This window comes from Terrapene carolina, unplaced genomic scaffold, assembly GCF_002925995.2.
Source record: "Terrapene carolina triunguis isolate 2854851 unplaced genomic scaffold, T_m_triunguis-2.0 Scaffold95, whole genome shotgun sequence".
Lineage (NCBI taxonomy): Eukaryota > Metazoa > Chordata > Testudines > Emydidae > Terrapene > Terrapene triunguis.
The window spans coordinates 17,683,636-17,711,113 of NW_020664446.1; the positions used below are offsets into that span (position 1 = coordinate 17,683,636).

Here is a 27,478-nt window from a genome sequence, read left to right on the forward strand (position 1 = left end):
CCCTGAACAAGCGGTGTCCCTAGTTTGAGAATCACTGTCCTAGAATATCTTTTTAGAAAAACGTTCAATCTTGATTTTAAAATGGCCAATGATGGAGAAGCCACCATGACCCTTGGTAAATTGCTCCTATGTTTATTTACCCTCACTCTTTAAAATTTATACCTTATTTCTAGTCTGTATTTGTGTTGCTTCAATATCTAGCTATTGGATCTTCCTCAGTGTGAGATTGTGGCTTTTTGGGCATCTAGTAAAGTTTCCTTAGACAATTCCCAATTATCATTCACATTTTTCTGATTAAATTCTTCTTCCCAGCTGATCTGGCTCATAATTGGTTTCAGCTTTGTGAAATTGGCCCTTTTAAAGCATCAAGTATATACATCACTGCTCTGGACATTATAAGTGTGATCAAGTCATGATCACTTGTACCAAATTCACCATTAATTTCTGGTTCTGTGATATAGAATGTTCCCACTGGTGTAAACTGGTATAGTTCCACTGACTTAAATGAAACTGACGATGATTCACACCGACCAGAGATCTTGCCCGTTATGTTTAATCCAAGCAAGATTATTTCATAATAAATTTAGATAACTAATAGTATTAAATGTTCTGATATTTCCCCCTCCCGCAACCACTTTTTTTATAGCGCTGTCAATTTTTGATATTTTGTGGGTTTTTTGCTAATCTATTTATATAGCTTTGGATGATTAGTTCTACAAATTTATACAGGATGAAAGTGTAAATGCTTAAGGGAGAATTTATATTAACAATTTATGGCATATCTGTTCCTGAGAATGAAATTGAACCTGTTGCCCTTTTGTCCCCAGGGGGATCCCCACGCACCGAAGCTGGGTGAGAAAAATACGCTTTGCCCCTGGGAAAGGAAATCAAAAAGTGATAACAATGTACAATGATGGAGCTGAAGTTTGGGACACAAAAGAGGTACACATCTATTTCTTATCAGTATTCACTTTTGTGCAAAATATGCTGCTTTGAATTAGAGAAGGTCAGGTGCCCAAGCAATCTGATTAAAATAATACTTAATCTGTTGCTGACATCTGTATAATAGTTACCCAGCCTTTCACAAAGGACTTTTAGTTTTTAGTTTTTTCAATCTGTTTTCAGTTGAGAAGTGCCTTTCACTATGAAAGCTGACGCTCCATTGAAATATACAATTTTACCACTCTTCCAGTGAGTTTGGGTTGCATATGTTGTTTTGAACTCAGACTTAGAAAGAGAAAAATCTCCCTTCCAAAAACTTTATCAAAGTTTAATGAACATCTACATTTATGGAATTGTAAAGTTGTCTTATCTTCAGAGCTTGGTTTTAACTTATTAGAGGATATGAGAAGGCCAGACACTTGATATTAACATTGGCCCTGCTTCTCCTCTCCTGCAAGAAAAATCTGTATTAGGGAAAATTGCTCTTAAAAATTCTGGGATTCATCTTATGTAGCTGGAGTTGTATTCCTCCCTCCAGAGGTCCATAGACACTTGAACTCCATTGATTCCACAGGCAGAGCAGGCTATGACTCTGTAATCTTTTCCTCCAGGAATGATGTCCGTGCTACTGGTTATTTCTCCCTGCAGCTGTTCACTCCCTCCTTTTGTGAATGAAAGAAGGTTTTTTAGGTAGAAGCCTTAAAATCCTCATTGACTTCCAATTGAAAATCTGTCAAAGTCTCCAGGAAAACAACTTACAAGAGCCACTTCTCCTTAGATCTGTCTCTAGAACTTGTTCCTTATCTATGATGCTCCAACTCTGTTGTATGTCTGTAGTGGAGCATCATTGTCTCAGTGTCATGCCACAGAGCTGCTGCTTCACTGCAAGCCACTCTAGTATACTGGAACAGTGTAAAGGGTGTCTGAAAAGCACTATATCTGATGCAGGCACTGCAGAATTAAGCTGCTGTCTAAAGACCCTTTCCCAAGCCCTTGGGGCAAGGCTGGGGAGTGGGGACAGGGTGCATGTATCAGAACAGGGCCTCAGAATGCAGCACTGCAGAGAGCGCCATGGCCCATAGGGCAGCCTACTCTAACCTGGCCTGGCCCTCAGAGCTCTCTAAATTATACCGGGGCCTTTCCAGCCCCCAGAGCATTCCAGGATCAGGAAGGTGCAAAGATGCCACCTTAGCCCTTCCAGCTCCATCTATCTTGCGAGTTCTGTGAAACACCTCTGGGAGGCACAACACAGAATCTTGACCAGTGTGATTAACAGCATTACTAAAAGCGAAAATGTCTTAATATTTCAAGGTGCAGATGGTAAGCAGTTTAAGAAGTGGAAGAAATGTCAACTTCCGAATACTGGATGTGGATTGCTGTACCTCAGACAAAGTGATCTTGGCTTCAGATGATGGGTGCATCAGAGTTCTAGAGACAACTATGAAGTCAACATGTTTTAGAATGGATGAACAAGTATTAACAGGTCTGAGAGATCTCAACAGCACCTAATGCTCACGTGCTTTGAATTGTTTCCCTTTTGCTACAGACCATAGTATATTTCATTTCGAAAGGTGTGCAAAATAGTCTTTACTGTTTAAAACTGACATTAGTCCAAGCCAGTGGTCTCCAAACATTTTTGATCGCACACCCCATCAGTAAAAAATTTTTGAGCATGCACCCCCTGCCGCCCAAAAAAAAAAAAAGCACAAAAAAAACCCGAAAAAGCCGAAAAAGCAAAAAAAAAAAAAAAAAAGCCGCTCGGACTCATGCCCGAACTGCCGAATCGCGCCCTCCCCCCCCAAAGAGCTCCTCCTGCCGCGCACCCCTAAGGATCCTCTGGCGCACCCCCTGGGGTGCGCGCACCCCACTTTGGAGACCACTGGTCTAAGCCAGAAGATGAAGTAGCTCACAAACACCAGAAACTTTGGGAAAATGGATCAGTTTTATAATAATAGGTTATACAGCTTTTGATATTTCTAAATAACTCATGTTTTGCTTTTTTAGTTTTATCTGCATAAATATGCAAAAATTCATTGCATCAGAACAGTCATTCACATACACAGCATGAGGTTTAGTCATGTTTGTGATACATGAAAAATTGCTTTTGTTACACTGCTGTATATTTCCAGAATTTGAATCCTAGTCATTGACAATGGCCAAAGTGGATGTTTCCATGAAATTGTAGAAGTGCGTCAGTTTGTGACAGCCTTGTTATCTGACTTTTTACAATGTTTTTAGCTAGCATAAGTTCTTACAAAAAATTGCTTTTACTTTCGTTCATCTTTGGGGTAAACTGTGCAGCTAAAATGGTTAATACATTAAATCGTGAGTTGAAGATGATCCAGATTTTTCAAATTGTGGGTCAGTCCCATTAAAATCATTGGGACTATTTGTGAGAGTAAGGGTATCATCATTTGATGCTGTGTTTGATACGTAGTCTGATTTAATATACAGTACTTTGCTAACTTTGTCTACAATAAAAATGGATTGTTTTTTCCTATTATGAAGGCTATAGTTTTGACAGAAGACAAGTAACATTGCGATCAGCATCATTGAAGGATAGTTTAGTTACCATAAATTATCTTTTGAGACCTGAAAATTAAACTGTATAAATGCATATTTATGTCATTAACCTGTGGTGCTTAAAGGACAAGGTATCACTGAGTCCAAGAATTTAGTATGATTCAAAAAAAGGATTAGACATTTATAGCAATAATGAAAGCACTCACAGGTTACATGAGATAAGATAGAGAATATAAGAAATAAAAGTCATCATAGTTTTGTGTTTAAGCCAACCACTAACAGTTGGAGGTTAGAAAGAAACTTCCCATAGTATGTATGTATAATTCAATAATTTTCTAGGACAGGGAATCTAACCCCTTCCTTTGGAGCATCTTACTGGTGTCAGAGACTAGATACCAGACTAGATGGACCACCAATCTGATTCATTATGGCAATAGTTAGGCACAAGTATCCCTACTGACCAGAGTTTTGAGGCATTCAATATCGATATACGTTTAGTTTAATTCCCTCCCTATAAAATCATATTGATGCTTCCTGTTTTCACTGCAGATATTCCTGAATACTGTGATAAAGACTCAGTTTCACTGGAGTCCATAGTAATTGTGATGTGTAAGGATGAGGCATTCTGGCATATCTTGCTTGAATTTTTTTCACATCTGCTTTATAGAATCATTCCGCCACATACATCTCTGCTTAACTCAAATTTCACTTTTACTTTGCAAATTCATCTGCAACCAGATTTTAACTAAACTAAAAGCCAAAGACAGAGGAGACCAGGTTCTGATTGTAAATGTATAGTGACTAACTGTATGTCCTAGAAAATCTTTTTGCTCATGTGTAGCGGCAGACTTTCATGTGCAATGATCCATGCTGTACATCTGGGATTAAAATCTGGCCCAATATCTAATATTTTATCTTCTGGCACAGGCAGCTACCAATACATTTTATAGTTTTTAAATGCTATGTCATTAGAGGTTAGCTACTCATAGATCTTGACAATGACTCATTTCCCTCCTCACTTCCTTTCTTCTATTTCAGAGCCTGTGTGGTGCCCTTATCTCCTTGTTCCAAGGGCCTCATTAGCTTTAAAAGCCTTCTTGCTGCATCAGCCATGGAATGATAAATGTACTCTGGATATTTTACACGTGTAAGGCTTTGTTTTCATTTTCTGTTCAAACTTTTAACTATTATCGCATGCAGATCTCCTATGTATTATTTGGGAGAAGGTTGTTAAATGGGTGAACTTCAGCACTTAAAGAGCAGTCGGAATGGAGGGGCAGTACTTCGCTCTCATCAACCAAGAGGGATGTGAGGTCATAGATTTGTTTTATTTCAAGTGGCACCAACCTACCTTCATCTTTGAAAACAGACCCTAAGTTTTTAAGACAATAGCAATTGTCTGTAGTTAGAATTAGAAACTCATGCAACATATTGCATCAAAAACCAAAAAGATGTCTTCATTCTAAAAGGAGGTGATTTCAAAGTTAGAGGTGGACACTAGAGAGTAATTCCAAGTGTCCGTTCCCCTATACTAATGATCATGTTTCCTCTTTAGTGGTGCAGATTTCTATCAGAATGGAGCACCTTATCAGGATGTAACATGTATTATTTATAGTTCAGTAGCTTAGACCCCATGAGGATTGCTTAGGGCAACGTACAGACCATAGGAAGATTCACTCCTTGCCCTAAAGAGTTTACAATCTAAGAAGATAATCAATGTGCAAAATGATATGGTCAATATAGGCAATCTTATTTGCATGATATATGTTATTAATATGGCCTTAATGGAAATGAAATATAAAGTACATAAGTCAAATGAGATGGTAAGGAGGTGGAAGCTAAAGGGGCTATGCAGGACACCATCGTGAAAGTTGAACTCCCCAAAGAGAAGCATGACGGTTTGTGATGAGATGGAGAGCAGTGAGTCCATTGGGGAGTAGATGATTTCAGCTTTGAAAGGAAGGGAATAGGGAGTTGAATGGGGTATTGATCAAAAATGGAAATGGAGTGAGAAAGAGGAAGGGGCTGCAAACAGCAAGAGAAGAGAAGATAGACACTTCCACTGCAGCCTTTGGGAGCCATCTCAGGGCTTGTCTACATGGACACTTAGTTCATGGCTAGCTGGAGTGTGACTATACCTTTCACTAGCATGCCGTGCTCTAAGTGTCCATGTGGACTGTGCCGCCATCAGGGCCAGCTCCAGGCACCAGCTTACCAAGCAGGTGCTTGGGGCGGCCACTTGGGAGAGGGGCGGCACGTCCAGCTGTTTGGCGGCAATTCGGCGGACGGTCCCTCACTCCTGCTCGGAGCGAAGGACTTCCCACCGAATTGCCGCCGCAGATCGCGATCGCGGCTTTTTTGTTTGTTTGGCTGCTTGGGGTGGCCAAAACCCTGGAGCCGGCCCTGGCTGCCGTGCTCTAAAAATTCCCTTGTACGCTTTGATCTAGGCTGCTTTGAAACAGAGTACATTAAAGCTCACTTGGGAATTTTTAGTGCACAGCAGCAGGGTCAACACAGACATTTATTGTATAGCAGGCCAGTATGGGGTAGATTTACACACCAGCTTGCTGCCAACTAAGTGTTTGTGTGGGCAAGCCCTCAGTTTGGAGGATGTGAGAGAAGTAAAAACTACCATAAGAAAGAACAGCTGCAAACATGTTGGTCTACATTTTCCAAAGTGGGTAGTGATTTTGAGGGCCTCTATTTTTGGGTGCCTAACTGGAGACTCCTTAAAGGGGAGTGGTTTTCAGAAGTACTGAGCACCCACTCTCTGAAAACTAGGCCACTTTCGGGTTTCTCAAGTTGGGCACCTAAAAAGTCGGGCACCCAATATCATGAACCACTTTTGAAAATTAAGGCTACTGTGTTGTAAGGGGAAATCTGGGTTTCTATGAGTTCAAGGAGATGGAAGGGAGAGAGAGGTGAAGAGATTGGGGATGGTTTTTTATGAAAGCGGGCATTCTAGAATACAGTAGAACCTCAGAGTTCTGAACACCTCTGGAATGGAGGTTGTTAATAACTCTGAACAAAACATGGTTGTTCTTTCAGAAATTTACAACTGAACATTGACTTAATACAGCTTTGAAACTTTACTATGCAGAGAAAAACGCTGCTTTTAACCATCTTAATTTAAATTAAACAAGCACAGAAACAATTTCCTTACCTTGTCAAGTCTTTTTTTAACTTCCCTTTATATTTTTTGTAGTTTACATTTAACACTGTACTGTACTGTACGGCATTTGCTTTTTCCCCCCCCTGTGTCTGCTGCCTGATTGCGTACTTCCGATTCCAAATGAGGTGTGTGTGATTGACTGGTCAGTTCGTCTCTCTGGTGTTCGTAACTCTGAGGTTCTACTGTAGTTGAAATGGGGGTGAGATTGATGAGTGAGGGACCACTGTGGGAAAGCCATGGTGACAGTTGGGCATAAAGGGTAAGATTAAGAGGATGGTCAAGATTGGATTTATTATTGCTGAAAATAAGCAGGAGTAAGCAATAGAGAAAAAAGTGGAGATAAGAAAAGAACTTGTGAGACAAATGGGATTGAGGATTAGGAATGGGCAGGCAACATGAAAAAGGGGGAGACCTAAAGGTGAGTGGGTAAGAAGGAAATGCGAAGAGAAGGGAGACAATAACAAAGATGTGGGAGTAATGAGGGTGAGCAGGAGTAAAGATTAGCCATGATTAGTACTTGGGAACTAGTAATTGATGTCCAAGATTTTCTATCTAAACTGTTTTTTTATTAAGGACATGAGAACATTAAGTTTGCTTCCTCCATGCTTTGTGTTGTACATAGCCATCACTCTTCTGCCACTTCAGATAATATTGCCAATTTAGTTATGAGGAAATATAAAATTCTTAGAATATATATTCCTGTTAAATCAAATGTTTTCTTTGCAGTGATTATCCAGAGAATGACAATATTAAGAATCTGCTTCAAAAACAGCTGAATTCATTGTCCAAGTAAGAACCATTTTATTAATGTTTTAACAAAATACTGCTTTGACCGAGATTGCAGCAGCAAAAGTTATAATGATTGGTTTTTCATTTAGCAGCCAATCTGGAATAACTTTATTTTTGTATTAAAACATTTTACTGTGTTTAAAGATAAGTACTTGTTACAATAAATGAAATTTAACTTACTTCATGACCTGCTTTGTCTAATGAAAAGTGAACGGTAGCATTCTTCCCAAATCGGAAATCTTTCTTAAAATAAATTGTTTAATATTGACTTGACAGAATAATTTACTGTATTAAACATTAAAGTGGGATGAAACTCATGTCTAATTTGAGACATTTGGGTTGTCACATTGTTGATGCCACAGACGATGGTGGCTGCCAGCAGGAGGCCCAGGATTATTCAGCATTTAAATTCAAATGGCATTCACAGTTTATTGGCAAATGTTTCTCAACATGTCTGCTCCTCAGAGTGCTGCCTGGACCAAGTGGGTGCAGCCTATTTTTTAAAAAAAAGTATAATTCGAAACATTATTCAGAATTTTAAACCCTGACCAGAAAAATATCACATTGGCACTTTTGAAAATCCTACCCTTTCAAGATAAGTTACTCTTCATGGGTGAAGTTCATACTTCTGGTGATATTACATCAGACTCCCTGGTTGCATAGCCAACAGATGGCAGTACATTCATTTAAACTATTAAGGCAGTCTTTGCAGCGAAGAAACTGGAAGCACTTCCCCTTTCCTCCCCTACACGCAAAAAAAGAAAGCAGCGAATTTTCTTCTATATGTAGAAAAATGCATGCAAAACCTGAATTCATAGATTTATAATACATGTATTTGTTGTCCAGTGACACCATCCAGATTATATTTACATAATTATGACATGATTGTTAATTTAATTTTATAATATATAGAACTGCTGCAAGCTAATATTACAGCTTCAGGTATACTCTTCTGGTAGTTCACATGTAGGGCAATACATGCAAGTCAGAAGGCATTCTTGACAGACTGATTTTAACTATTAAAACTCATAAACAGTGAATTGCTCCTGCAAAGGTTTAGGCATACTTAAACTTGTATAGTTCCTATTGCCATGATTAAATATTATTTGTTCAGGCCAGCATGAGAGAAACTTCTGCTTTCCTTGTCTGACAAGAAGATATAAAAGGCTTGTTTTCGTTTTTAAACTTTAATTCCTAGATGTAATGTATAGTACTTGTTTTTTAAAAATCTTGCCCAGCATATTATAGATCAGATATGACTTTCTGTTTTTGCAGTGACATCAAGAAACTTGTTCTTGATCCTGAATTTACTCTATTGCAGAGATGTTTACTGGTTGCAAGGTAACAGAGATTCAGATAAAGTCAAAAGGTTTTTCTAAATAATCCTGACCCTGTCAGCACCTACAAATGTGCTTAACTTTAAGCATGTATGTAGTAGTATTAAAATGAATGACACTAATGATATACATAAAGTTAAGAATGTGTATGTATTTCAAGGATGGGGTCTAAGTTACTATCTTAGTGAATTATTTGTATTTGCACTGAGTTTTATATCACAATGAAAAGACTCCTTTAATGTGGTTGAACAGAATTGCATTTTAGAAAGGTGTAAGAAACTACCATGCCTACATTGAAATAGTAGTAGTTACTCGTACAATGCCCAAAAGTGTATTCGGTACTTTACTAGAATATAGAGTCCAATCTCTCTCCCAAAGAGCTTATAACCTAAGACCTAGGCCCATATGCAAGCAAAGAAAAAGAGAAAGTGGGGCTCTTTTTTAATTCCGTGACCATTGTCATGTTATTACTCTGCCCAAATAATAACAATTTTTAACCTGTTCTGCATTTTTTAGTCGCTTTCAAGCTTTTATGATTGATTTTTTTCCCCTAAAGTTGAAAAGGTGTCTTAATGGTGAAGCATAAAGCAATCCAGAAAATTAAGTTAAGGATAGATTAAGTATTGAATGCCTTCGCTAAACTAGTTTGTGGAGAGATTTACTGAGCCTTAACTAACCTTGTAAAAGTCTTTCCTCCAACTTGCTACTTCCTAGTTTGTCAAACATATTTCAAAAGAGATCATTGTGATGTCATATATAAGAAGTCTTATTGGTAACCAACAATATTTGTGATTCCAAAAAGAATATACCTTATTCTCTGAATAAAGAAATTATTTTAAAATACAGAACAATTGCTAGTAGTATGTGGGGGGGAAATCTACAATGAATCAGTATTATGGCTACAAGTGATTGTATTGGGAGTTTGGGAATTTAAACTGGTCTCATGTTGTAGCTACAATGTATAATGGTAGGGTTTGCTTCATTTTGATTTTTGACTTCTCAGACTCTATGGGGATGAATCAGAACTGCATTTTTGGAGTGTTGCTTCCCATTATTTGCACAGTTTCTCTCAGGAAAAAGCACTAACTGCAAAAACTACAGATAGTCTGCAAGAAAAATTAATCAACCCATTGGATATATGCTATGACATACTGTGTGAAAATTCCTACTTCCAGGTATTGAAAACTGTTTATAAATAGTATTTAGTAGGTATGTGACTAAATCAACAAAATGAAGAGCATTTCTTCCCTTTTGATTTTAAAGCTCCTACATACAAGTGCCTCCCTATTATTTCAAAGTAAAAGGTGCATGATTGTTTTAATAATGGAGTTTTACCCTTATCTCAGTGTGTTTGTTATTGTGAACTTAAAGCATTCAGTACTATTTAAAGGCTGGGCTTTTTTTGTGGTTTAATAAATAAATAGTATCATAGTCTTATAAGATCATTCATATGTACTTCACATTTATATATATTTTTAAGCTCACGTAATTTTGCAGGCGTTTCCAATTTATATTATGGAAAAAGTTCACTTTCATATATTAGCTAGTTTATTCTCAGATTTGTAATCATTTTAATTTTTCTCTGCAGAAATTTCAGCTTGAAAGGGTACATCTACAGGAGGTTAAAAGATCAACCTATGACCACACCAGGAAATGTGCTGACCAACTTCTTCTCTTGGGGCAGGTTTGTGAGTGGCTTGTTTGTTTGTAATGTCCTTACCTGTTTCTGTGGGTTTTGTGTGTTCTTTTCAATACTTCCTCTATCCATACAACATTATATCTGTCTTATCTGGGCCGAGTTTCTTCAAGCTAACCTACAGCCAAGACCCAGTCTTGGCTAGACAGTTGGGGTATGTTGTTCGACTGCACCATCTGGGTCCAATGAAATGGAAACAGAGTTAAGTGTCATCCAAATATGAAAAGCACCTCAACACACATCCTTCTTTTGGAACTCCACATGGGTCTTTCTTCAGTCAGATGACCAAACAGATACCTCCCTTTGAGTTCTCTGAAAGAAAATAATCAAGCTGCTCAGATAGCTTAGTATTTGCAGGGAAAAACTGCTAGTATTGGTATGCAAGTTTACAAGACGACATAGTGGCATCAGTGACTCCTGTCAGATCTAAAAGATTTGACATGAATAAAGAGATAATATACCAACACAACCAGTGCAGCCTAAAATCAGATTTTACTAAGTATATATAATGCCTTTCATATTTCTCCATAATTCATTAACTTATCAACTTTAAATATAGTGAATTTTAAAAAAAATTGTGCTAGGTTATTGCAGGTACCATCCTCTGACCAGTTTCTTTGCTTATACAATCTTATTTCACTCCTACTTTTTAAGTTGCTTTTCTTTCCTCTGTTGCTCTGAAAGACCACACAAACAGGGAAAACTGCATACTCAATTTACTGATTCCACTATGTAGGCCCTCTTTCTGGAAAGCACTTAAGCATGTGCTTTAACCCTATCCCTATTCAGATCATGTCTGCTTAAGTGGTGTCCTGAATAAAATAAGGTGCATTCTTGAATTGGGACCGTAGTCCGTTAGTAAACAAACTTGAAAAAATAGATTTTTTTTTCCTCTTATCTCTGTTACTATAACTGTTAGTTGTTGGGTTTTTTTTGTTTTTTAAAAGGTTAAAACATCCAAACAAAAGTGTGGGATTTTTAAGATGATGTAATTTTATTTTTTCTCACCAGACTGACAGAGCAGTACAACTATTATTAGAGACAAGTGCAGAAAACCCGCATTACTACTGTGATTCACTCAAGGCATGTTTGGTAACTACTGTCACTTCATCAGGTCCTTCTCAAAGCACCATTAAACTGGTAGCAACCAACATGATAGCAAATGGAAAGCTAGCAGGTAAAATAGGTGTTTTCCTTTTGTTTGTAAGCAATTAATACTGATAATTATTATGGAAATTAATACAGGTAGACAAAAAGCCTCTTTTTACAGTAAACCATATATAGGGTGCTTGTTTTATAGGGTTTGCAGATGTACAAAAAGCATTAGACATAATTGTAAGTACTTGATAAGAAGGCTGAACAAGTCGGTCTATTTTTTATTACAAACCATATTCCAGAAATAAGCCTGTTTGCAATTTATTGCTAATACCAAAGAAGGCTGCTGCCACATTCCTAATGAAAACAGCATATTTATTGGATAAAATTAAAACACACAGGTTGGAAATGAAAGTCCTTTTATATTTCATTTTGTTTCAAACCTATTAATATATAAATAGGCTCTTAGAACTATATCTTTGTGTTTTTTCTACCTAATGTAATAAATACTTGTTGTAAGGTGACTGACTGGAATTTCTGAAGTCATGTGGTGGAACTACTTATATTTATAGGTGATTAGACATTTCTTAAGCATATTACTCTGTTTTGTTAATATTTTTTTTAGGGCCTAGGCTACTTTTTGAAAAAAAAGTTAAAGGATGATTTGCAGAAATCGGGCTTGTTGTTTGGTATAATTCTGTGACACTGATTAAGTCTACGTGGTCCAATGATCTCCTTAGCATGTCTGTTTGAGGCAAAGAGAAGCAGAGGAGAGGTTAGGACCTTGTGGAGCATTTCTAAGCTCTGCAGATGTCATGTAAGGCAAAGGGAGATGGTGTCCTGGATAACCTTCAGAGCTCCAAAGCTCTACAATGCATGAAGAGGTGGATGTTAGAACTGGGGACTTTGTGGAGCTCCTGTATTCCAAAAGGCAGCAAGGGATCCTTTCTGGGAGGATCTGTTGCATTTAAATAGCAACTATTTTTTTTTTACCTTAGCTGAGAGTCAAGTTTTATGTAATCTACTTTTATTTTCCAGAGGGAGTGCAGTTGCTCAGTCTAATAGATAAAGCTGCTGATGCGTGTCGTTATTTGCAAACCTACGGAGAATGGAACCGTGCAGCATGGCTTGCAAAAGTATGTAATTGCTCAATCCAGATTATTACCCAGATAGTACAAAGAAGCCCTGCATCAATTTTTGGCTTATTTTAAACTGCAGTGGCATTTGGTTTTGTTTATATACTGTCAATGATTCAGTTAGCTCGCAACAAAAATACACTGATGACTTTGTTCCATTGATATTCTATTCATTGGTTACGGTCTACATTTTTTCCCATGACCCAGTCAAAAATGCCACCTGTAACTAAAAATGCGAAAGATATCCTATATCCTATGTCTTTTATTTAGTCGTAAAAGACATTTTCTTTACCTTAACAGCTTGCAGAACATTGGAAATAAAATAAGTATAAATTAAACTTTGAACATAAAAAGCCTTCCTCAAAACGTATATTTATAGAGATTAGTGTGGATTTCGAGGTCCTTCAGACTTGAAGAATTTACAGTATCAATTCAGAAACATATCAATGAGAAAAGTTCTTTCCAATGCATTAAGCTATAATGTCCCAACCCTGCAACTGGATCATTGCAGGCAGACACCTTCTCCCATAGGGAGTCACAGAGGCCCACCTGCATGGATCAGATTATAGGATTGGGGACTAACAATGGTCAAAATTCCCAGTTTTCTAGTTTGTGACCAAAGATTTGTCAAAGACATTTTAATAATCTGCTCTGATTGTTATCTACATTTTTCTTTTGTAAAAATGTATATCCCTTATGTGATTTATTTTAATGTCTGGAAAAAAATTAAAATAATAAAAAGATGTTATATTTCACTTTCACTGGTGTCTATCCTAAAGTAATAAAAATTTCAATCTGTTTAGCTATTTCACTGGAAGAGGCAAGGGAGAGGGGCAATATAGATTTTTCCCAAGATATGAGTCCCATTTTTATTTGCCTGTTTTGGTTTTTTAGATCTTTAGGAGAAGTTGAGATTTCTCTCATTGTATTTAATTCCTTGACACTTTTGATTGCAGCAAAGCCTGTTAGTGCAGTGGCTCTCAGCCTTTCTGGACTACTGTACCCCTTTCAGGAGGCTGATTTATCTTGCGTACCCCCAAGATTCAGCTCACTTAAAAACTACTTGCTTACAAAATCAGATATAAAAATACAAAAGTGTCACAGCGCACTATTACTGAAATATTGCTTACTTTCTTAGTTTTACCACGTAATTATAAAATAAATCGATTGGAATATAAATATTGTACTTACATTTCAGTATACAGTATGTAGAGCAGTATAAACAAGTCGTATGAAATTTTAGTTGGTACTGACTTTGCTAGTGCTCTTTATGTAGCCTGTTGTAAAACTAGGCAAATATCTAGATGAGTTGATGTACCCCCTGGAAGACTTCTACATACCGTCAGGAGTACGTGTAGTGGAATGCATAGCAAGCAAGCAAGCCTGATTTCCTATGTCAAGGTTTAAGTGATCTGAGAACTTTTTTGTGTTTCTCATTTTCCTCGTTATTATCATTCTAGGGACCAGTGCATTTGGGATTTTGGAAGTGGTAACTTGAGATAAACTCTGAGTAAGAATCTGCTGAGTTGTAATGAAGTTATAATCAGATAAAATCTTGTAGTAAACTTGTACGTGGCTTGTCACGGAAATGTTTTCTTTAGTTATATAGCAATTTGTGCATTCAGACTTGAGTCTTCTTTATCTCCCAAAGGTTCGTTTGAATTCAGAGGAGTGTGGTGATGTCTTGAAACGTTGGGTTGATCACCTTTGCTCTCCCCAAGTCAACCAGAAATCCAAGGCCATCCTTGTCCTCTTATCACTAGGATGTTTTATAAGAGTTGCAGAGATGCTGCACAGGTAGAGCTGAATGAGCACATTCTCTACACTGCTTTGTCCAAAATTGTCAGCTGAACGTATGATCAGGAAATAGTTTTTTTCTGTGAACGTCTTACATTTAATTCAGTTTTTGAACAATTCATTCTGTTTTCTTTAGTTGACAGTTACCTCAACAGCATGTCATCCTTGTCTATGTGCTTGTACTGATGCTTTTTCTGTAATTTCAAGGGAAAATGCTGGCATTTTAAATTTTTCAGCAGCTTTTAAAGGTGCCAGCATCTAAACGAGTGCTAACATTTTATAATAGCTGTTACTCGGAGCTAGTAAATTGAACCTTGTCCTTTCCAAACTTTAGCATCAAAGATCAACTCATTGAATACTCTTGAATTACAGAGTTATGTAAGCCAGATCAAAATGGTTTGAAGAACTTTTACATCTTCCTGTCCTAACAAGTTTGTTTGTTTTTCTTTTCAACAGCATGAGGTATTTTGATAGAGCTGCCTTATTTGTTGAGGTGTGTTTGAAGTATGGCACAATTGAAGTTAATGAAGATACAAATATCCTTTTCCTAAAGACATATGGTGTGTGTATATATAAAATTAGCTAGTCTGTCCAGGAAAAGAAACTCCTAGTAATTATTTCCCCCAGGGTGTGTACTGCACTTCTTGAAGGAACAACAGAATAAGGAAATGAGTGGAGAGAAAATATACACCCAAATCACAACACCAGCCTCTTCCTGTATTCTGTTAAATCAGTGGCACTGGGAAACAAACAAGGGAGCAAGAATAAGAGCAAACCTATGCATGCTACTACCTAAATTCACACCTTTAAATTTGGGAGTGGAGAAGGGAGCAGATGGCAGAATGTTGATGCTGATGGATCTTGGGCTAAATTGCTGGTTACTGCTGGGCACATAGCTAGGTTAAGCTAGCTAGGTTGAGGCAGTTATCTTTTTAAAAATTGTACACCATGATGTACGTTAAATTTCAGGTCTTTTGGCACACTCCCCTGCAGTGTGTGCTAGCAAGAATATATTTTTTTCTTTACTAAAAAGATCATCAGTTTTGATCTTGTAAGAATTATGTAAGTTATAGATCGAAGTGTAGTGTGAGATGAAAGCTTAACAATAAAAAAGCCACCTGAGAACTTGTTTCGTCCAGTGTACACTTCTGCTAATGTGTTGAATCTTGAAAATTGTAACCATTATAAAGATTTTTATTTACATGAATTTTGGGATGACCTGGGTGCTCCCAGCTGACAAAGCCACAAGTGAGTTCTATAGATCATCCCAACTTATTTTATTGCCAATATCTTGCAGTCTGTTTGCTAAAAATGGGATCTTTGTACCATTAGAAAACTAATATATGTCAAGATAAGATATTAAATTTGTATTGTTGTATCTGGGTGTTCAAATTAATTTCCATAGACCCTCATCAAAATTTTGCAGTATTTAATTTGTTGCTGCCATTAGATGATCTGAAATAATGGTGCCGAGCAGCTATTTGTAAAATCATTTGCATTAGGATTTTTGCCATAATTTGTGCTTAGAGGTTGCTTTTAGATGATACTTGGTATCTTGTTCCAGAAGCGAACAAGTGATTAACAGCAGTGTTCAGCATTTCCTGCTTAGACATGGGTGGGTATAAGAGAAGCCTGGTTCTGAGCTTTCTCTGTTTTCCTTAACCACCATTTACATAAACTAATCCACATGGTATTTGCGGATTATGCCAGAAGCTTGAAGACATTGGGTTTTAAGCGGGGTGCTATTCTGTTTGCTTCAAAAGCAGGAGCAGCTGGTAAAGATTTATTGAATGAGCTTAAACAACCTAAAGAGGAAGTGACTGAAGAGTGACAACTTCATTTGTCATAAAAATATAAGATTTCCATCAGATGGGGTATTTGTTAGTTACATTTCCAAGGTTAATGAGATTCCATTGTATGAAAATATCCTTTCTCTTGGACCATTACATTAGGGATCATATAGATATAGGATGTTTCATTTGGACAAGACTTTTAAAAAGAGATATATGTGGAGACAATGATAATAACTAGTTAAGACAGAACTTAGTTTTAAGTTATCTCAGATATTTTTTTAAAATTATCCTCACTTCTGAGAAGAGGCATAGAAACATTTGAAAAATCATAGAACTGGAAATGCTTTTAACTTTTTGATCCTAGGCATAGAGATCAAGGTTCCAGAATTCGCTAAAAGATTTGTAAGTTTGAGGGAGGGCTACTTTTACTTTTTTAAGAGATCTTTATAGACATTTGGAATTCATCATAGGTGAGTTTATATGCATATATTATGGATTCTGTACATTAATAAGAAAAATTAGTTAAGGAATAAATGTAGATCACAAAAACATGCATGTGGCCATGAAAGCCATATGTTTTGCCCAAGCCCCATAATTATTTTGGCTAAGTCCAGCGTGTTTTGACATTCTTGAAGTTAGCTGTGAATATTACCTTTGAAAGCTTTAAGTACAAGAAATCCTTAAAAAGTACTTACAAATTTCTCCTTTTTAACTTTTCAAAACCCATCAAAAAGTGTTTTCTTCAGCGTATTAGTGTGGTTATAATTTTAAAGACATTCCATTCCATATGATTTTAAATGTGAACCTCCTCCATTGCTTAACGCCTAAATGCTGCGCTGCACTGTACTGTTCAGTTCTTAAGATCAAAAGATCCTACCGCACAAGCTGTAGGGCAGGATCTCTCCACAGCATTCAAGATCACTAGGTGAAAGGGCTGCTAACACGCTTGCTCTTGCACCCCCTCCCGGGTTCAAGAGCTATTGTGGCATAGTTAGCTGTTGAATGTGCTGCCATCATCAGTTGGTAGAGAAAGCATTTTACAGAATAACAAAGTATAGACTTCAGTATGTCATTCCCTACCTTACTGTGAGGAGGGCTGCCCTGGTTGACAGGACTTATGTAACAGATAATGCCTCTGGAAGCATCTCTGCTCCTGATTGCTGTGCCAGCCATACAGTATTTGAGCATAAGCATTGGGTAGTTTCCATAGCATCCTAGCTGCTTGTTTGACCGTGTTCTTTGCATTACTGTTGCTTGTGGCAGACGCGTCTATTTTACGATTGCATTGATTAAGAAACATTTTACAAGAAAGGAATGTCTGCTGAAATATGATTTGCCTGGATTGTGACATTGCACTCACAAAATGAAGGTAAAGGATACTGAAACTATGTCAGCTAAGGAGCCGCTACTTTTAAAAATCATTTAAAATTAAGTTACTGTCGCTAACTAATTTAATATATGATATTGTAAAGAAGCATATCACTTAAATCTTCAAAGTGGTAGCACAGCTGTTGTTTTGACTTGCGTTACACACTAAAAGCAACAGAACATAAAATTTCCCCATATATCTCCATATTTGTTTACATCTCTAACTCCAGAAATGTTTTTAACTGTAAGCCCAAGTGGCATTTATGATAAAATTTCAATACATTGTGGGTTTTATACAAATAGAAAATCTGAGTTTCATTTCTATAAACAGGAAACTGAATGTTTTAACTATAATGTATCTGATTTCTTCCTGCCACATGTTCCACATACCATAATGTACATTCCTTTAGTGTATTATAAACAAAGTACATATAATTATGTTAGCTTCGAAAAATATATACGACAAAATTTGCCTTAAGCATTTATTTTGCCTAACTTGTAGTTGAATAAAAGTTAATGTAACTACTAAGGACTAAATTCTGGCACATTTACTTACACTGAGTATATCCAAAATTACTTGTGTTCTTTTCAGTGTTAGTAAGCGTAGCAGAATCTGTCCTTAGACAAATCCCCATAGGCCTTTCTCAGTAAGTCTGAAAAAATTCTGCATATGCTTTAGTGTACAGTTTTAAATCTGTGATTTCATGTTATGAAAAAAAAAACTTATTGAAAAGGCCTTCCTCCTGGATGTGTTTCTACGTGCTTCATTTTTAAGTCTGAAGGTTGTACATCTTGCACAGTGTTATCTGATTTCTGTTATCTTTATGCACAAATTATGGACAGTGTAAAAATCATTCCTAAAATCCATTTGGATATGAACACAGTCACAGAATGTAATTAAAAAATACTCTGAAAACCACTGTGGTGTGTTTGATTTAATTCAAAAATATTGCAATCACTATACTTAGCCAAATGCTGACTGTCTCCTTTTTCTTTTTCTTTATTATTATTTTATTTTATTATTATTTTATTATAAAGCCATCCAAGGTGGATTACTGATCAGGACTAGTTTTGGTGAGGGAAAATAAAGTTCAGCTTCATGCATATTAGTCACATTATGGCTGAAAATTTTACTTTTGATTGGTATTCATAAACTTACTCTTTTATTAGCAAAAAGAAAAAAAAAAAAAGCCTAAATTTATTGTCAGTTAAAATTACAGTCGGACACAGCCCCATTCACTCAAAACCTTAAAAGCCTGGAAAGAAGTTAGGGGAAAGACATGTGTATTCCTTTACACTTTTCTGTTGTCTACACTCAAACACTCCATAAGGCTTTCACTTCCATCTCCAACCGATATCAGAAAGCATTATGTACCTCAGCTTCCTCAAAATTTGCACTCTAACACGAAAGCTTAATGATGATTATGTGCCTTGATATCAATTATATCAACACATCAGCACATCTGACTGTCATACATTTCATGCATTTGGAAAGTTATCTTGCCATAACATGTTGAGGTCTCTGTCGCTAAGCCCCCAGTCTCTTCTTTCCCAGCTCAGAGAACTTTTGTCTAGGCTGCAGGGGTATTGAGTGAAGGACTCTCGCTCTGGTGTGCTGTGTGTCTCCCTCATGAGTGAGTGACAGCATTCAGAACACAGCAGATTCTTTATCAAACTAAAAATCTGTGAGTTCATTTTGGGGAACAAACTTGCCATTATGGCTAAAATACCGTAAAATATGTTGTAGACAGATATTCCTGATGTATAACTGAGATTCTACAAATCAGCAAGAGCAAAATGTGGCCAAACGACAGGTCCTAGAGCGTGTGAGATTTCTTATAAAATGGTACAAATAAAAGTGAGATTGTCCAATGAAATAATTGCCAAAATGGGTGATTTTTAAACTCTTATTTCTTGTATCTTGTTTCTTGTATTTCTTTTACCATCAAACCTCCATGAAGAATTTCAAATGATGTTTGCTATCTATATTCTATGTTTTGGGGTTTTGTCCTTTCAATGAAATTTTTACAAAATAAAGATTTGAAGCACCCATCAAAACTGAACTCTAACACAACCTTAAGTATGATGCTGCTGCACCATAGTAACAGTGAAGAAACCATATAGGAATTAAGTGTGCAAACAAATATGCTCCATAATTCTTTGAATATCTATATAACTAGCAGCTTTTTTATATCAAATCAAGTTTGCTGTTGGTTTTCTGAACATGCCATTTGCCAGTTTTGAAATTTACTTCAGAAGGACCACAACCCCTGCCTCTAATTAAGGAGACTCTGACCAAGTTGTTTGGGTGACTCTGACCAAGCTGTTTGGGGAGCCTGCAAAATACACTTTTTAGAACACAAGTAGGCTTACAGTAGTGATCCCTTCTTCCTCACCCATTGAAGACAGCCTTTAGTCTCATAGGATGAAGAATTGTCTATTTATTTTTTAGCTCTTTGAATTACTTTTTGACTCTACATAACTACATAAGCTTTTTTCCATCCCTGGGATGCATTTTTAAATTTGTGCAGCTGTTATATGAAGCTCATTCAATACTAGCTACCATTCTTGGAATCAGAGAAAGGTTTGCATAAATGTTGTGGGATTGCTGTAGTAAGATTTTAATTTGAAACTATTTTGTCTGATCTCCTGATCCTGTGATAAAACAAATGAAGTTCAAACTATTTAAAAAATGGCTCCTACATTAATGATAATAAATGTTCTTGTTTTAAGATTAAATGAAAAGTCCAGAGCATACTCTAACAACTGCGTTTCAATATAAGCAAGACTTTAGAGTTGAATTATAAAATATTATGTTGCAATAGAGGTGGTCTGTGTGAATTAACAATTAATTACATGAATTAAGTGTCTAAAATTGGGTAGGCATCTGAAATACTTTGATGTGCATATATCTATGGAAAATGACAAACTGTTAGGATTAATAGCAGTACAAAAATGATTAGTACTATATTGCAAATGAATCATTTATTAAATTTATTGAAATTTAATGTCTTTGAGAGTGTGCCAATCTAGAGTCTTTGCAACCAGATAAAGATATATATTATTATACATCCAGAAAATCCAATCCAGGATGATGTGATCAATGCCTGAGTAACTAGTCTAGAATCTTAATTGTTTTGCAGGAGTTGACCCTGGAGACAGGGAGAAGAGAACATTCATGACCCTTGAACAATGAATGTGTTTAGTTTGGATGATCACTAGCTGCAGCTAAATGCAATGCAGTAAGGATTCAGCTAGCAATTGATTTGGAGCGTAAAAGAATAATTACAATCTGGCAAAGATTTAATGTTTTTGTTTTGTTTTTTTTACAAATGCTTATCTTTAGATTAGAATTCAGGAAAATACTGTTACTAGAATGAGTCCTGCTGGAGAATGGAATCCTTTAAGGAGTCTGGAATGGGAGGTAATCAATGGCACCCGTGTATCAAGGAGCACCTATGAACTCATATCAAGGCACTAAATGCTTTTTAGTCATGGTGATATTGACCTGTTAATGTGTTTATTGGGATTGCTGGTACAAAGGGGTTAAGTAGAAACTGTTGCCAGAGTCTGATATGAACAACAGTTATTCCATTTTTAGCTCAGCGAGTATTGCTGGAAGGCAGAGTGCCACCTATTTAAGCAGAGCCAAAAAAGAAAGAACTAAGGCACAGAAGAAAACTGTTTGCATGCCAGCACTTTTAAATGTGGTCTAGCTTGCTATTCGATGTCTTGGTACTGCTGTATGCACAAATTAATTTTTTTATCCAAAACACTTTCCATATTTTTATTATGTAATAATGTGTGAGGAAGACATGTCTGTATCTAATGAAAGCATCAAAACCTCGGTTATCATACACAAACCAGAAACTGCTAAATCTATTAAATTTAGCCGCATTGGAGCTCATCTGTAGCTGTCATATATCAACAATTTAATTTCTGAAGTGGATAATTTCAGTTAATGTATCTCATAACATAAAAATATATTTCTATTTTGTTTTAAAGACATAGAGCAATCTTAAACTTTGGGATACTCCACCAAGTTATAGCTGGTGAGAGCCCTGTTTACTGGAACACTTCATAAGAGACTGGACAAAATTCTGACAAACAGTACTATAGGGAGCAATCCAGCACTGGTAGAAGGATGACAGATGAGCTAAAAGCTCTTTTTCTATCTCTACGATTGTTCACTCATACATCACACCCAATTCACAATGTAAACGTGCGCAGAGCAAGTGCAAAACATACAGTGGAGATTCACAGTGCAGATCAGGAAGAATTTTGCCTTCATTTGTCTACTGGATCAGAGTAACAAAGCAAGAAGCTTACTTAATCAAAACATTGCTTATTTGCATGCATGATCAAGTTGACCAAATAAAACAATGATATTGAGAGACTTAACGTCCGAGACTAAGATTGTTGGTTTTTTTAAATGTCTGTCTTTTATGGGTATGCATACTTAGTTTTGAATAGATTCTTGTATCAGTTATCAAAATGAAAGAGCTCTTCCAATTTATTTATATATGATCTCTAAAAACAAGTGTATCTTAGTCTAAGTATTTAAGAAAGTTCATTTGCTTTTAGAGTGGGTTCTATGAGCTGCTACAGCAGTGATTTATAAGTGGCTCTAGGTGGGAGATGTGAGAAAGTGAGATTCTTCAAGTGATTGCTCATGTCCATCCCAATAGGTGATTCCCAATTAGGTGTGCACGCGCCTAATTGGAATGGACATGAGCAACGCATCTCGAAGAACAACAGTTACGAGAAGGTGAGTAACCGTTTTGTTGATTGAGTGATTGTCTTTAAGTTTTCATGGATGTTTTTCTCCTTTGCTCCTCCTCCCAAATTTGATTTTTGTTTATATAGGTCACAAGTGACACTATACTATGAGCAGATGGAAAGCACTGATGTACTTGACTGATGTGTTTGACATCTTCTGCCCTTAACGTCTCATGTCTTTTCAACTATAGTTTACTCTAAGCAATGTAACTTAATTCACATATGCAGGGCCATCCCTAGGGGGGTGCAGGGCCCTGGACAAATCAGCCCCCACCAGCTTGGGGGCCCCATTGCATCGGTGGCTGGGATGGCGGGACGGATCCATCTGGCAGTTGCGGCTGCTGGGGCCCCTGGCATGCGGGGTGGCAGCACCCCCCGAACCTCTAGTTCCCACACTTATGTCTTCCTGGACCAACCGCACCAGCTAATTGCACAGGCCCAAGGGGCCCGGAGCAGTTGCCCCGATTTGCCCTACCCAAGGGATGGATCTGCACATATGGGTAGAGATGGGACCCAACGTCTGCATCCAGAAACAAATTTCCCCAAATTTAAGGAGGTGATTGAATCCAGGGTTTTGGTTCAAGCCCTCATCCTTCATGAGGATTAACTTCTTATGCCAGTAGTATTAACATTGCATCTCCAAATGCAATGGATAGAAAACTATTTTTGCTTTGCTTTGCATCAGATGGCTTCTACAGTTCAGTAAAATCCACTTAAAATGAACTTGGATATAGCAAAACTCCAGTTATTAGTGAAGTAGGATGATTCTCTTCAATGCATTTAATAGGACTTTCTACTTAAATTGACATTTCCCTGCATTGACTATAAATGGCTTCCACTGGGCTAATCCCTTTGGAATATATTTACATTTTGTCTTTATGGGAAAAAAACAAATATCCAATAACTAGGACTAATTTATGCTTTTGGGGATCAATTTAATTACAGCTGGGAAAGCTTCTTAGCATTCTACTGTTCTTCAAGCTTTGGACCAGATTGTGAAACTTTTGCTCACACTAAGTAGTACCTTTCTCCACTGTAGTTTCTTTTACATCAGCATAAGTTATTCAGTAGGAGGAAGCTGGTCATATGTTCTGTGTCAATACAGGTGAATAAGGAACTGTGAAACATAAGCAGAGGTAAGGAAAGTTCATTTACGAGACTTATAATCAAGTTGGCTTTGTTAAGGTCCCAATCCTGCAAAGACTTTCATGTATTTAACTTTATTCACTGGGACTACTAATGCTTTTAATTAAATGTGTCTTTGCATGATCATGGCCTAAATGAGATCATTGGTAAAGTAAAAGTGACCATAGTTAAGACATTATGGAAAGGGGAAACAATTACATAGTTAAGGAGACCAAAAGGCTGTAAAAGATGCAACAGGTAATTTGTTGGCAAAAGAGAGACATGATGTTACAAATGAAAATTAACTTTTGTCTGTCTGTTCAGAAAGGACAGTTGGGAACAGATGCCAAATACCAGAATGAATTTCCCAGTAGAAGAAGTACTGAAGCAAATCAGTTAAAGGATCAGAATGTACAGTGGTTAATTAAACTGGGGCGGAAACAGAAAATCCTTTTGATGCTCTTATGTACTGTCAGAAAAAAAGGGAAAATATTTTAAAAGGCTCATACTAAAACAAAAAGAACATGGTAAATGAACACTAATGAATAGACTCTGAAGGGGTACTTGCATGTACTTAAGGCCGAAAGCTTAGCTTTTGTTTTTTTGTTTTAAATCATAAATTTAAAATAAAATTCTGTGGAACTGGGTAGTTAAACAGTCCTCTTTGAAATGTGCTAAAGCGTGGGAACCAAAAAGACAACTGACTAAAAGCAGTCAAACCTAATCTGTCTTTTTTCATTGTCCAAAAAGAAGCAACAAAAATAGTGAAAAGTAAAATATATTCTTTAAAAAATTATTTCAGATTTAGTCCACAATCCTGCAATTGTCTGCATGTGGGTACGTGGCAGTGCCAGAGCAGAGCCCTGTTGAAGTCAATGGGGCACCCTGCAGGCAAAATGGTACATCCACACACAGTGAGTTAGTCCATTAATTACAGTATCTACTGTATCTACGATGGCATGAGAACCACAGGAAAGGCCTTAAAAATGTGAAGTTGAAAGGAAACTTCTGTTTGGGGAAACTTAAAAATGTACATTTGAAAAAATGTTCTTTTGTTTGTAAAGCACCTAGTGTATTTCACAACAGAAATAGTAATCGTAGAAATAAACATGCTCATTTATAGTGTTTCCCTTCGTGATCCTGGGCCCTTTCTTTTTTATTTTCCAGTATGTGCCTTATGTATGACAATAAAAGTTTGTTCTTTATCTGAATGATGCTAGGATCTTGTGCTTGTCCTACGTTGTTAACATGCTAAAATGTTGAAAGGTACAAGGGTTTAAATACCTACCTTCTAATGTGTCTACTTGATACTAGAAAAGGGTATTCTAGACTCTAAAGCCTAAGCAAGGACTGCAATGCTTTTAATATCCTAGGATGAGATTTTCTATGTGATTTAAAGGGGTTAGATGTGCATCTTCCTTTAATTTTAAGGGGAGATGTGTCTAAATTTATCTGAAATCTGATCCCTAAATTCTCTAATGGACAACCCAGCTACTGCAAATGCAGGGTATGTTTGACTTGTTTGTCTTGCCATCCCTCTGCAAAATATTTTCCTCCTATGGTGTCTTCCTCTAAAGCATTAAACAGTGCCTGATTCAAGATGCAGAACTTGATAGGTTTAGCCAGACTGGATAGAGTCCATCTTCTTATTTCAGAAGGGTGATCAAAAGACAGATTCTGCCTGTTTTATTATGCCTGGCTTTTGACAAGAACTTAGTATGTCTGCTTCATTTCAAGAGAGTCTACAAAAGTACATTCTGACAATTGAAAGGGAAATTATTAATTTCTATATTCTAAATCTTGACAAAAGCAAAGAATATGAGGGGAGGTTGGTGCAGGATGGATACAATCTGTTTTTTAAAGAAATAAGTATCAGAATGTGAATGGTCCCTGTATTCTATAATAGAGAACCCTGATTTTTCCAGTGTGATATATTACAGTGCTGTTCCTTCCATCCATAGCAGTGAATTAAGCTGTAATCAAATGAAATGAAATGACCAGATAATTAAAATGTAAATACTGAAAAGGGCCAAATATAGCATATTACTGTAGGTCATAGGACAGTGTGTAGTATGAGGCATTAGAATTGATACCACATTCTTCTGGTTACCATCCGATATAGAACAGAAAAGGGTACAATCTTTTATCCCATCACTTGTCTGGCATTGTATTCGGAATGTCATGAGCTCATCCTAATAGAAGCCTTCAGAATGTATCTTTGTTGAGTTTAATTCTGATTTTTATAATGGATTTGTTTAAACACTTCCAATGGCTTGCTGGCTTAGGCAATACCAATTGGAGAAAAGGAAAAAATAAATATTGAAGGGGGAAAACAACTGTTGTATCCAATAGGCCAGGGGTGGCCAACCTGAGCCTGAGAAGGAGCCAGAATTTACCAATGTACATTTCCAAAGAGCCACCGTAATACGTCAGCAGCCCCGCCATCAACTCCCACTCTCCACTCCCTGCCCCGCAGATCAGCACATCCCCCTCCTCACACCTCCCGATCAGCTGTTTCGTGGCATGCAGAAGGCTCTGGGGTGGGCAGGAGCGAAGGCACGGCAGGCTCAGGGGAGGGGGTGGGAAGGGGTGGAGTGGGGGTACGGCCTGTGGCAGAGCCAGGGGTTGAGCCGTGAGCACCCCCCTGGCACATTGGAAAGTTTGCACCTGTAGCTCCAGCCCCGGAGTCGGTGCCTATACAAAGAGCCGCATATTAACTTCTGAAGAGCTGCATGTGGCTCCAGAGCCACAGGCTGGCCACCCCTGGAATAGGCAATAACCAATATCAACTTTTAGGTGGTAAATAGAGCCACTGGGCTAAATGTAGGGAATGTAAAGGTCAATTCCAATAGCTATGTCCAAAGGTCTTGGGTCAATTGGAGTTGTGATGTTAGTGAGTGAATTTCCATAGCTTTCAATGGGATATTTGGTCCTATTTTTTTCACTTAGTGGAACAAAGGATCAGAAAAAGTTTGGGGGACAGGAGAGATTGTAAAGTGTCCATAATTGGCAGGTAGGTGGAAATGCCTTGAGATTACAGGGTCTAATGCTAGAAATACAGTGGGTGTTGGCTGTAAAAGTTTCAAAACTAATGTTACCCAGAGTTTTTAGAACCCAAAGCAGAGGTAATTTACCTGTTTCTTTTTAAGCATTGTTAGGAATAAATTAATGGGGGCACAGCTTATTTGTTTGATAAATTATTGGCACAAGCAAGAGGCTTTTATTTAAAACTATTTTATTAGGTTTTAATCATTTATATATATATATATATAAAAACACACACACACACACACATGCTGTAGCTGTAGGTTTAGAGCATTTTAATATTTATAGTTATTTGAAAAGTTTGAAATGGTTTTGAGGATTAGAAGCCAGGCTTTTGGGGGGGGGCGGGCCTTAGCTACTGGGGAATTTAGGTGTTAAATTTTTGATGAGAGGAAAGTTTTTTTTTTTTTTTTTTTTTTTTTTGGACTGCTTTAAAGCAAATTGCTTTGCCTAATTTTTTATAACTAATTTTAAACAAAACACATAAGATATAGTGACTCCTAGTGGGTGACCATAGTAACCCCTAATAGGTTACCAACTTTTTTACTTTCAGCAAATAATATTATTATTATTAAAGCATTTCTAGTCATAACAATAATAAAACTTACATTAGGGTGACCAGACAGCAAATATGAAAAATCGGGACAGAGTGTGGGGGGTAATAGGTGCCCATATAAGAAAAAGCCCCGAATATCAGGACTGTCCCTATAAAATCGGGACATCTGGTCACCCTAACTTACATGTCAAAGGTGTCAGAGGTGCTCAAGACCAAGGTCGGCGTCCAAACATTCCTTTCATTCTTACAATACGTTCACTTTTTGTTTTATTCTCCAATTCTGATAGCAAAACTGCAAACATGCAGTTATTTGGCCTTTCCTCTC

The 27,478-nt window shown here is 37.1% G+C and overlaps 1 protein-coding gene across 4 annotated transcripts in view; it reads left to right on the forward strand.

Moving 5' to 3' along the window:
• WDR11 (WD repeat domain 11) overlaps positions 1 to 18,564 on the forward strand; it is a 65,810-nt gene extending 47,246 nt beyond the window's left edge. For all 4 annotated transcript variants that reach the window (XM_024216975.2, XM_024216976.2, XM_024216977.2 and 1 more), the window contains exons 18-29: positions 828 to 942; positions 2,254 to 2,425; positions 4,504 to 4,612; positions 7,364 to 7,426; positions 8,702 to 8,767; positions 9,767 to 9,938; positions 10,352 to 10,447; positions 11,471 to 11,636; positions 12,593 to 12,690; positions 14,342 to 14,487; positions 14,944 to 15,023; positions 16,161 to 18,564. In XM_024216975.2, the coding sequence (XP_024072743.2) occupies positions 828 to 942; positions 2,254 to 2,425; positions 4,504 to 4,612; positions 7,364 to 7,426; positions 8,702 to 8,767; positions 9,767 to 9,938; positions 10,352 to 10,447; positions 11,471 to 11,636; positions 12,593 to 12,690; positions 14,342 to 14,487; positions 14,944 to 15,023; positions 16,161 to 16,318 (1,441 nt within the window). In that variant the 3' untranslated portion in view covers positions 16,319 to 18,564. The remainder of the gene's footprint in view (positions 1 to 827; positions 943 to 2,253; positions 2,426 to 4,503; positions 4,613 to 7,363; positions 7,427 to 8,701; positions 8,768 to 9,766; positions 9,939 to 10,351; positions 10,448 to 11,470; positions 11,637 to 12,592; positions 12,691 to 14,341; positions 14,488 to 14,943; positions 15,024 to 16,160) is intronic.
• Positions 18,565 to 27,478: the final 8,914 nt, after the last annotated feature.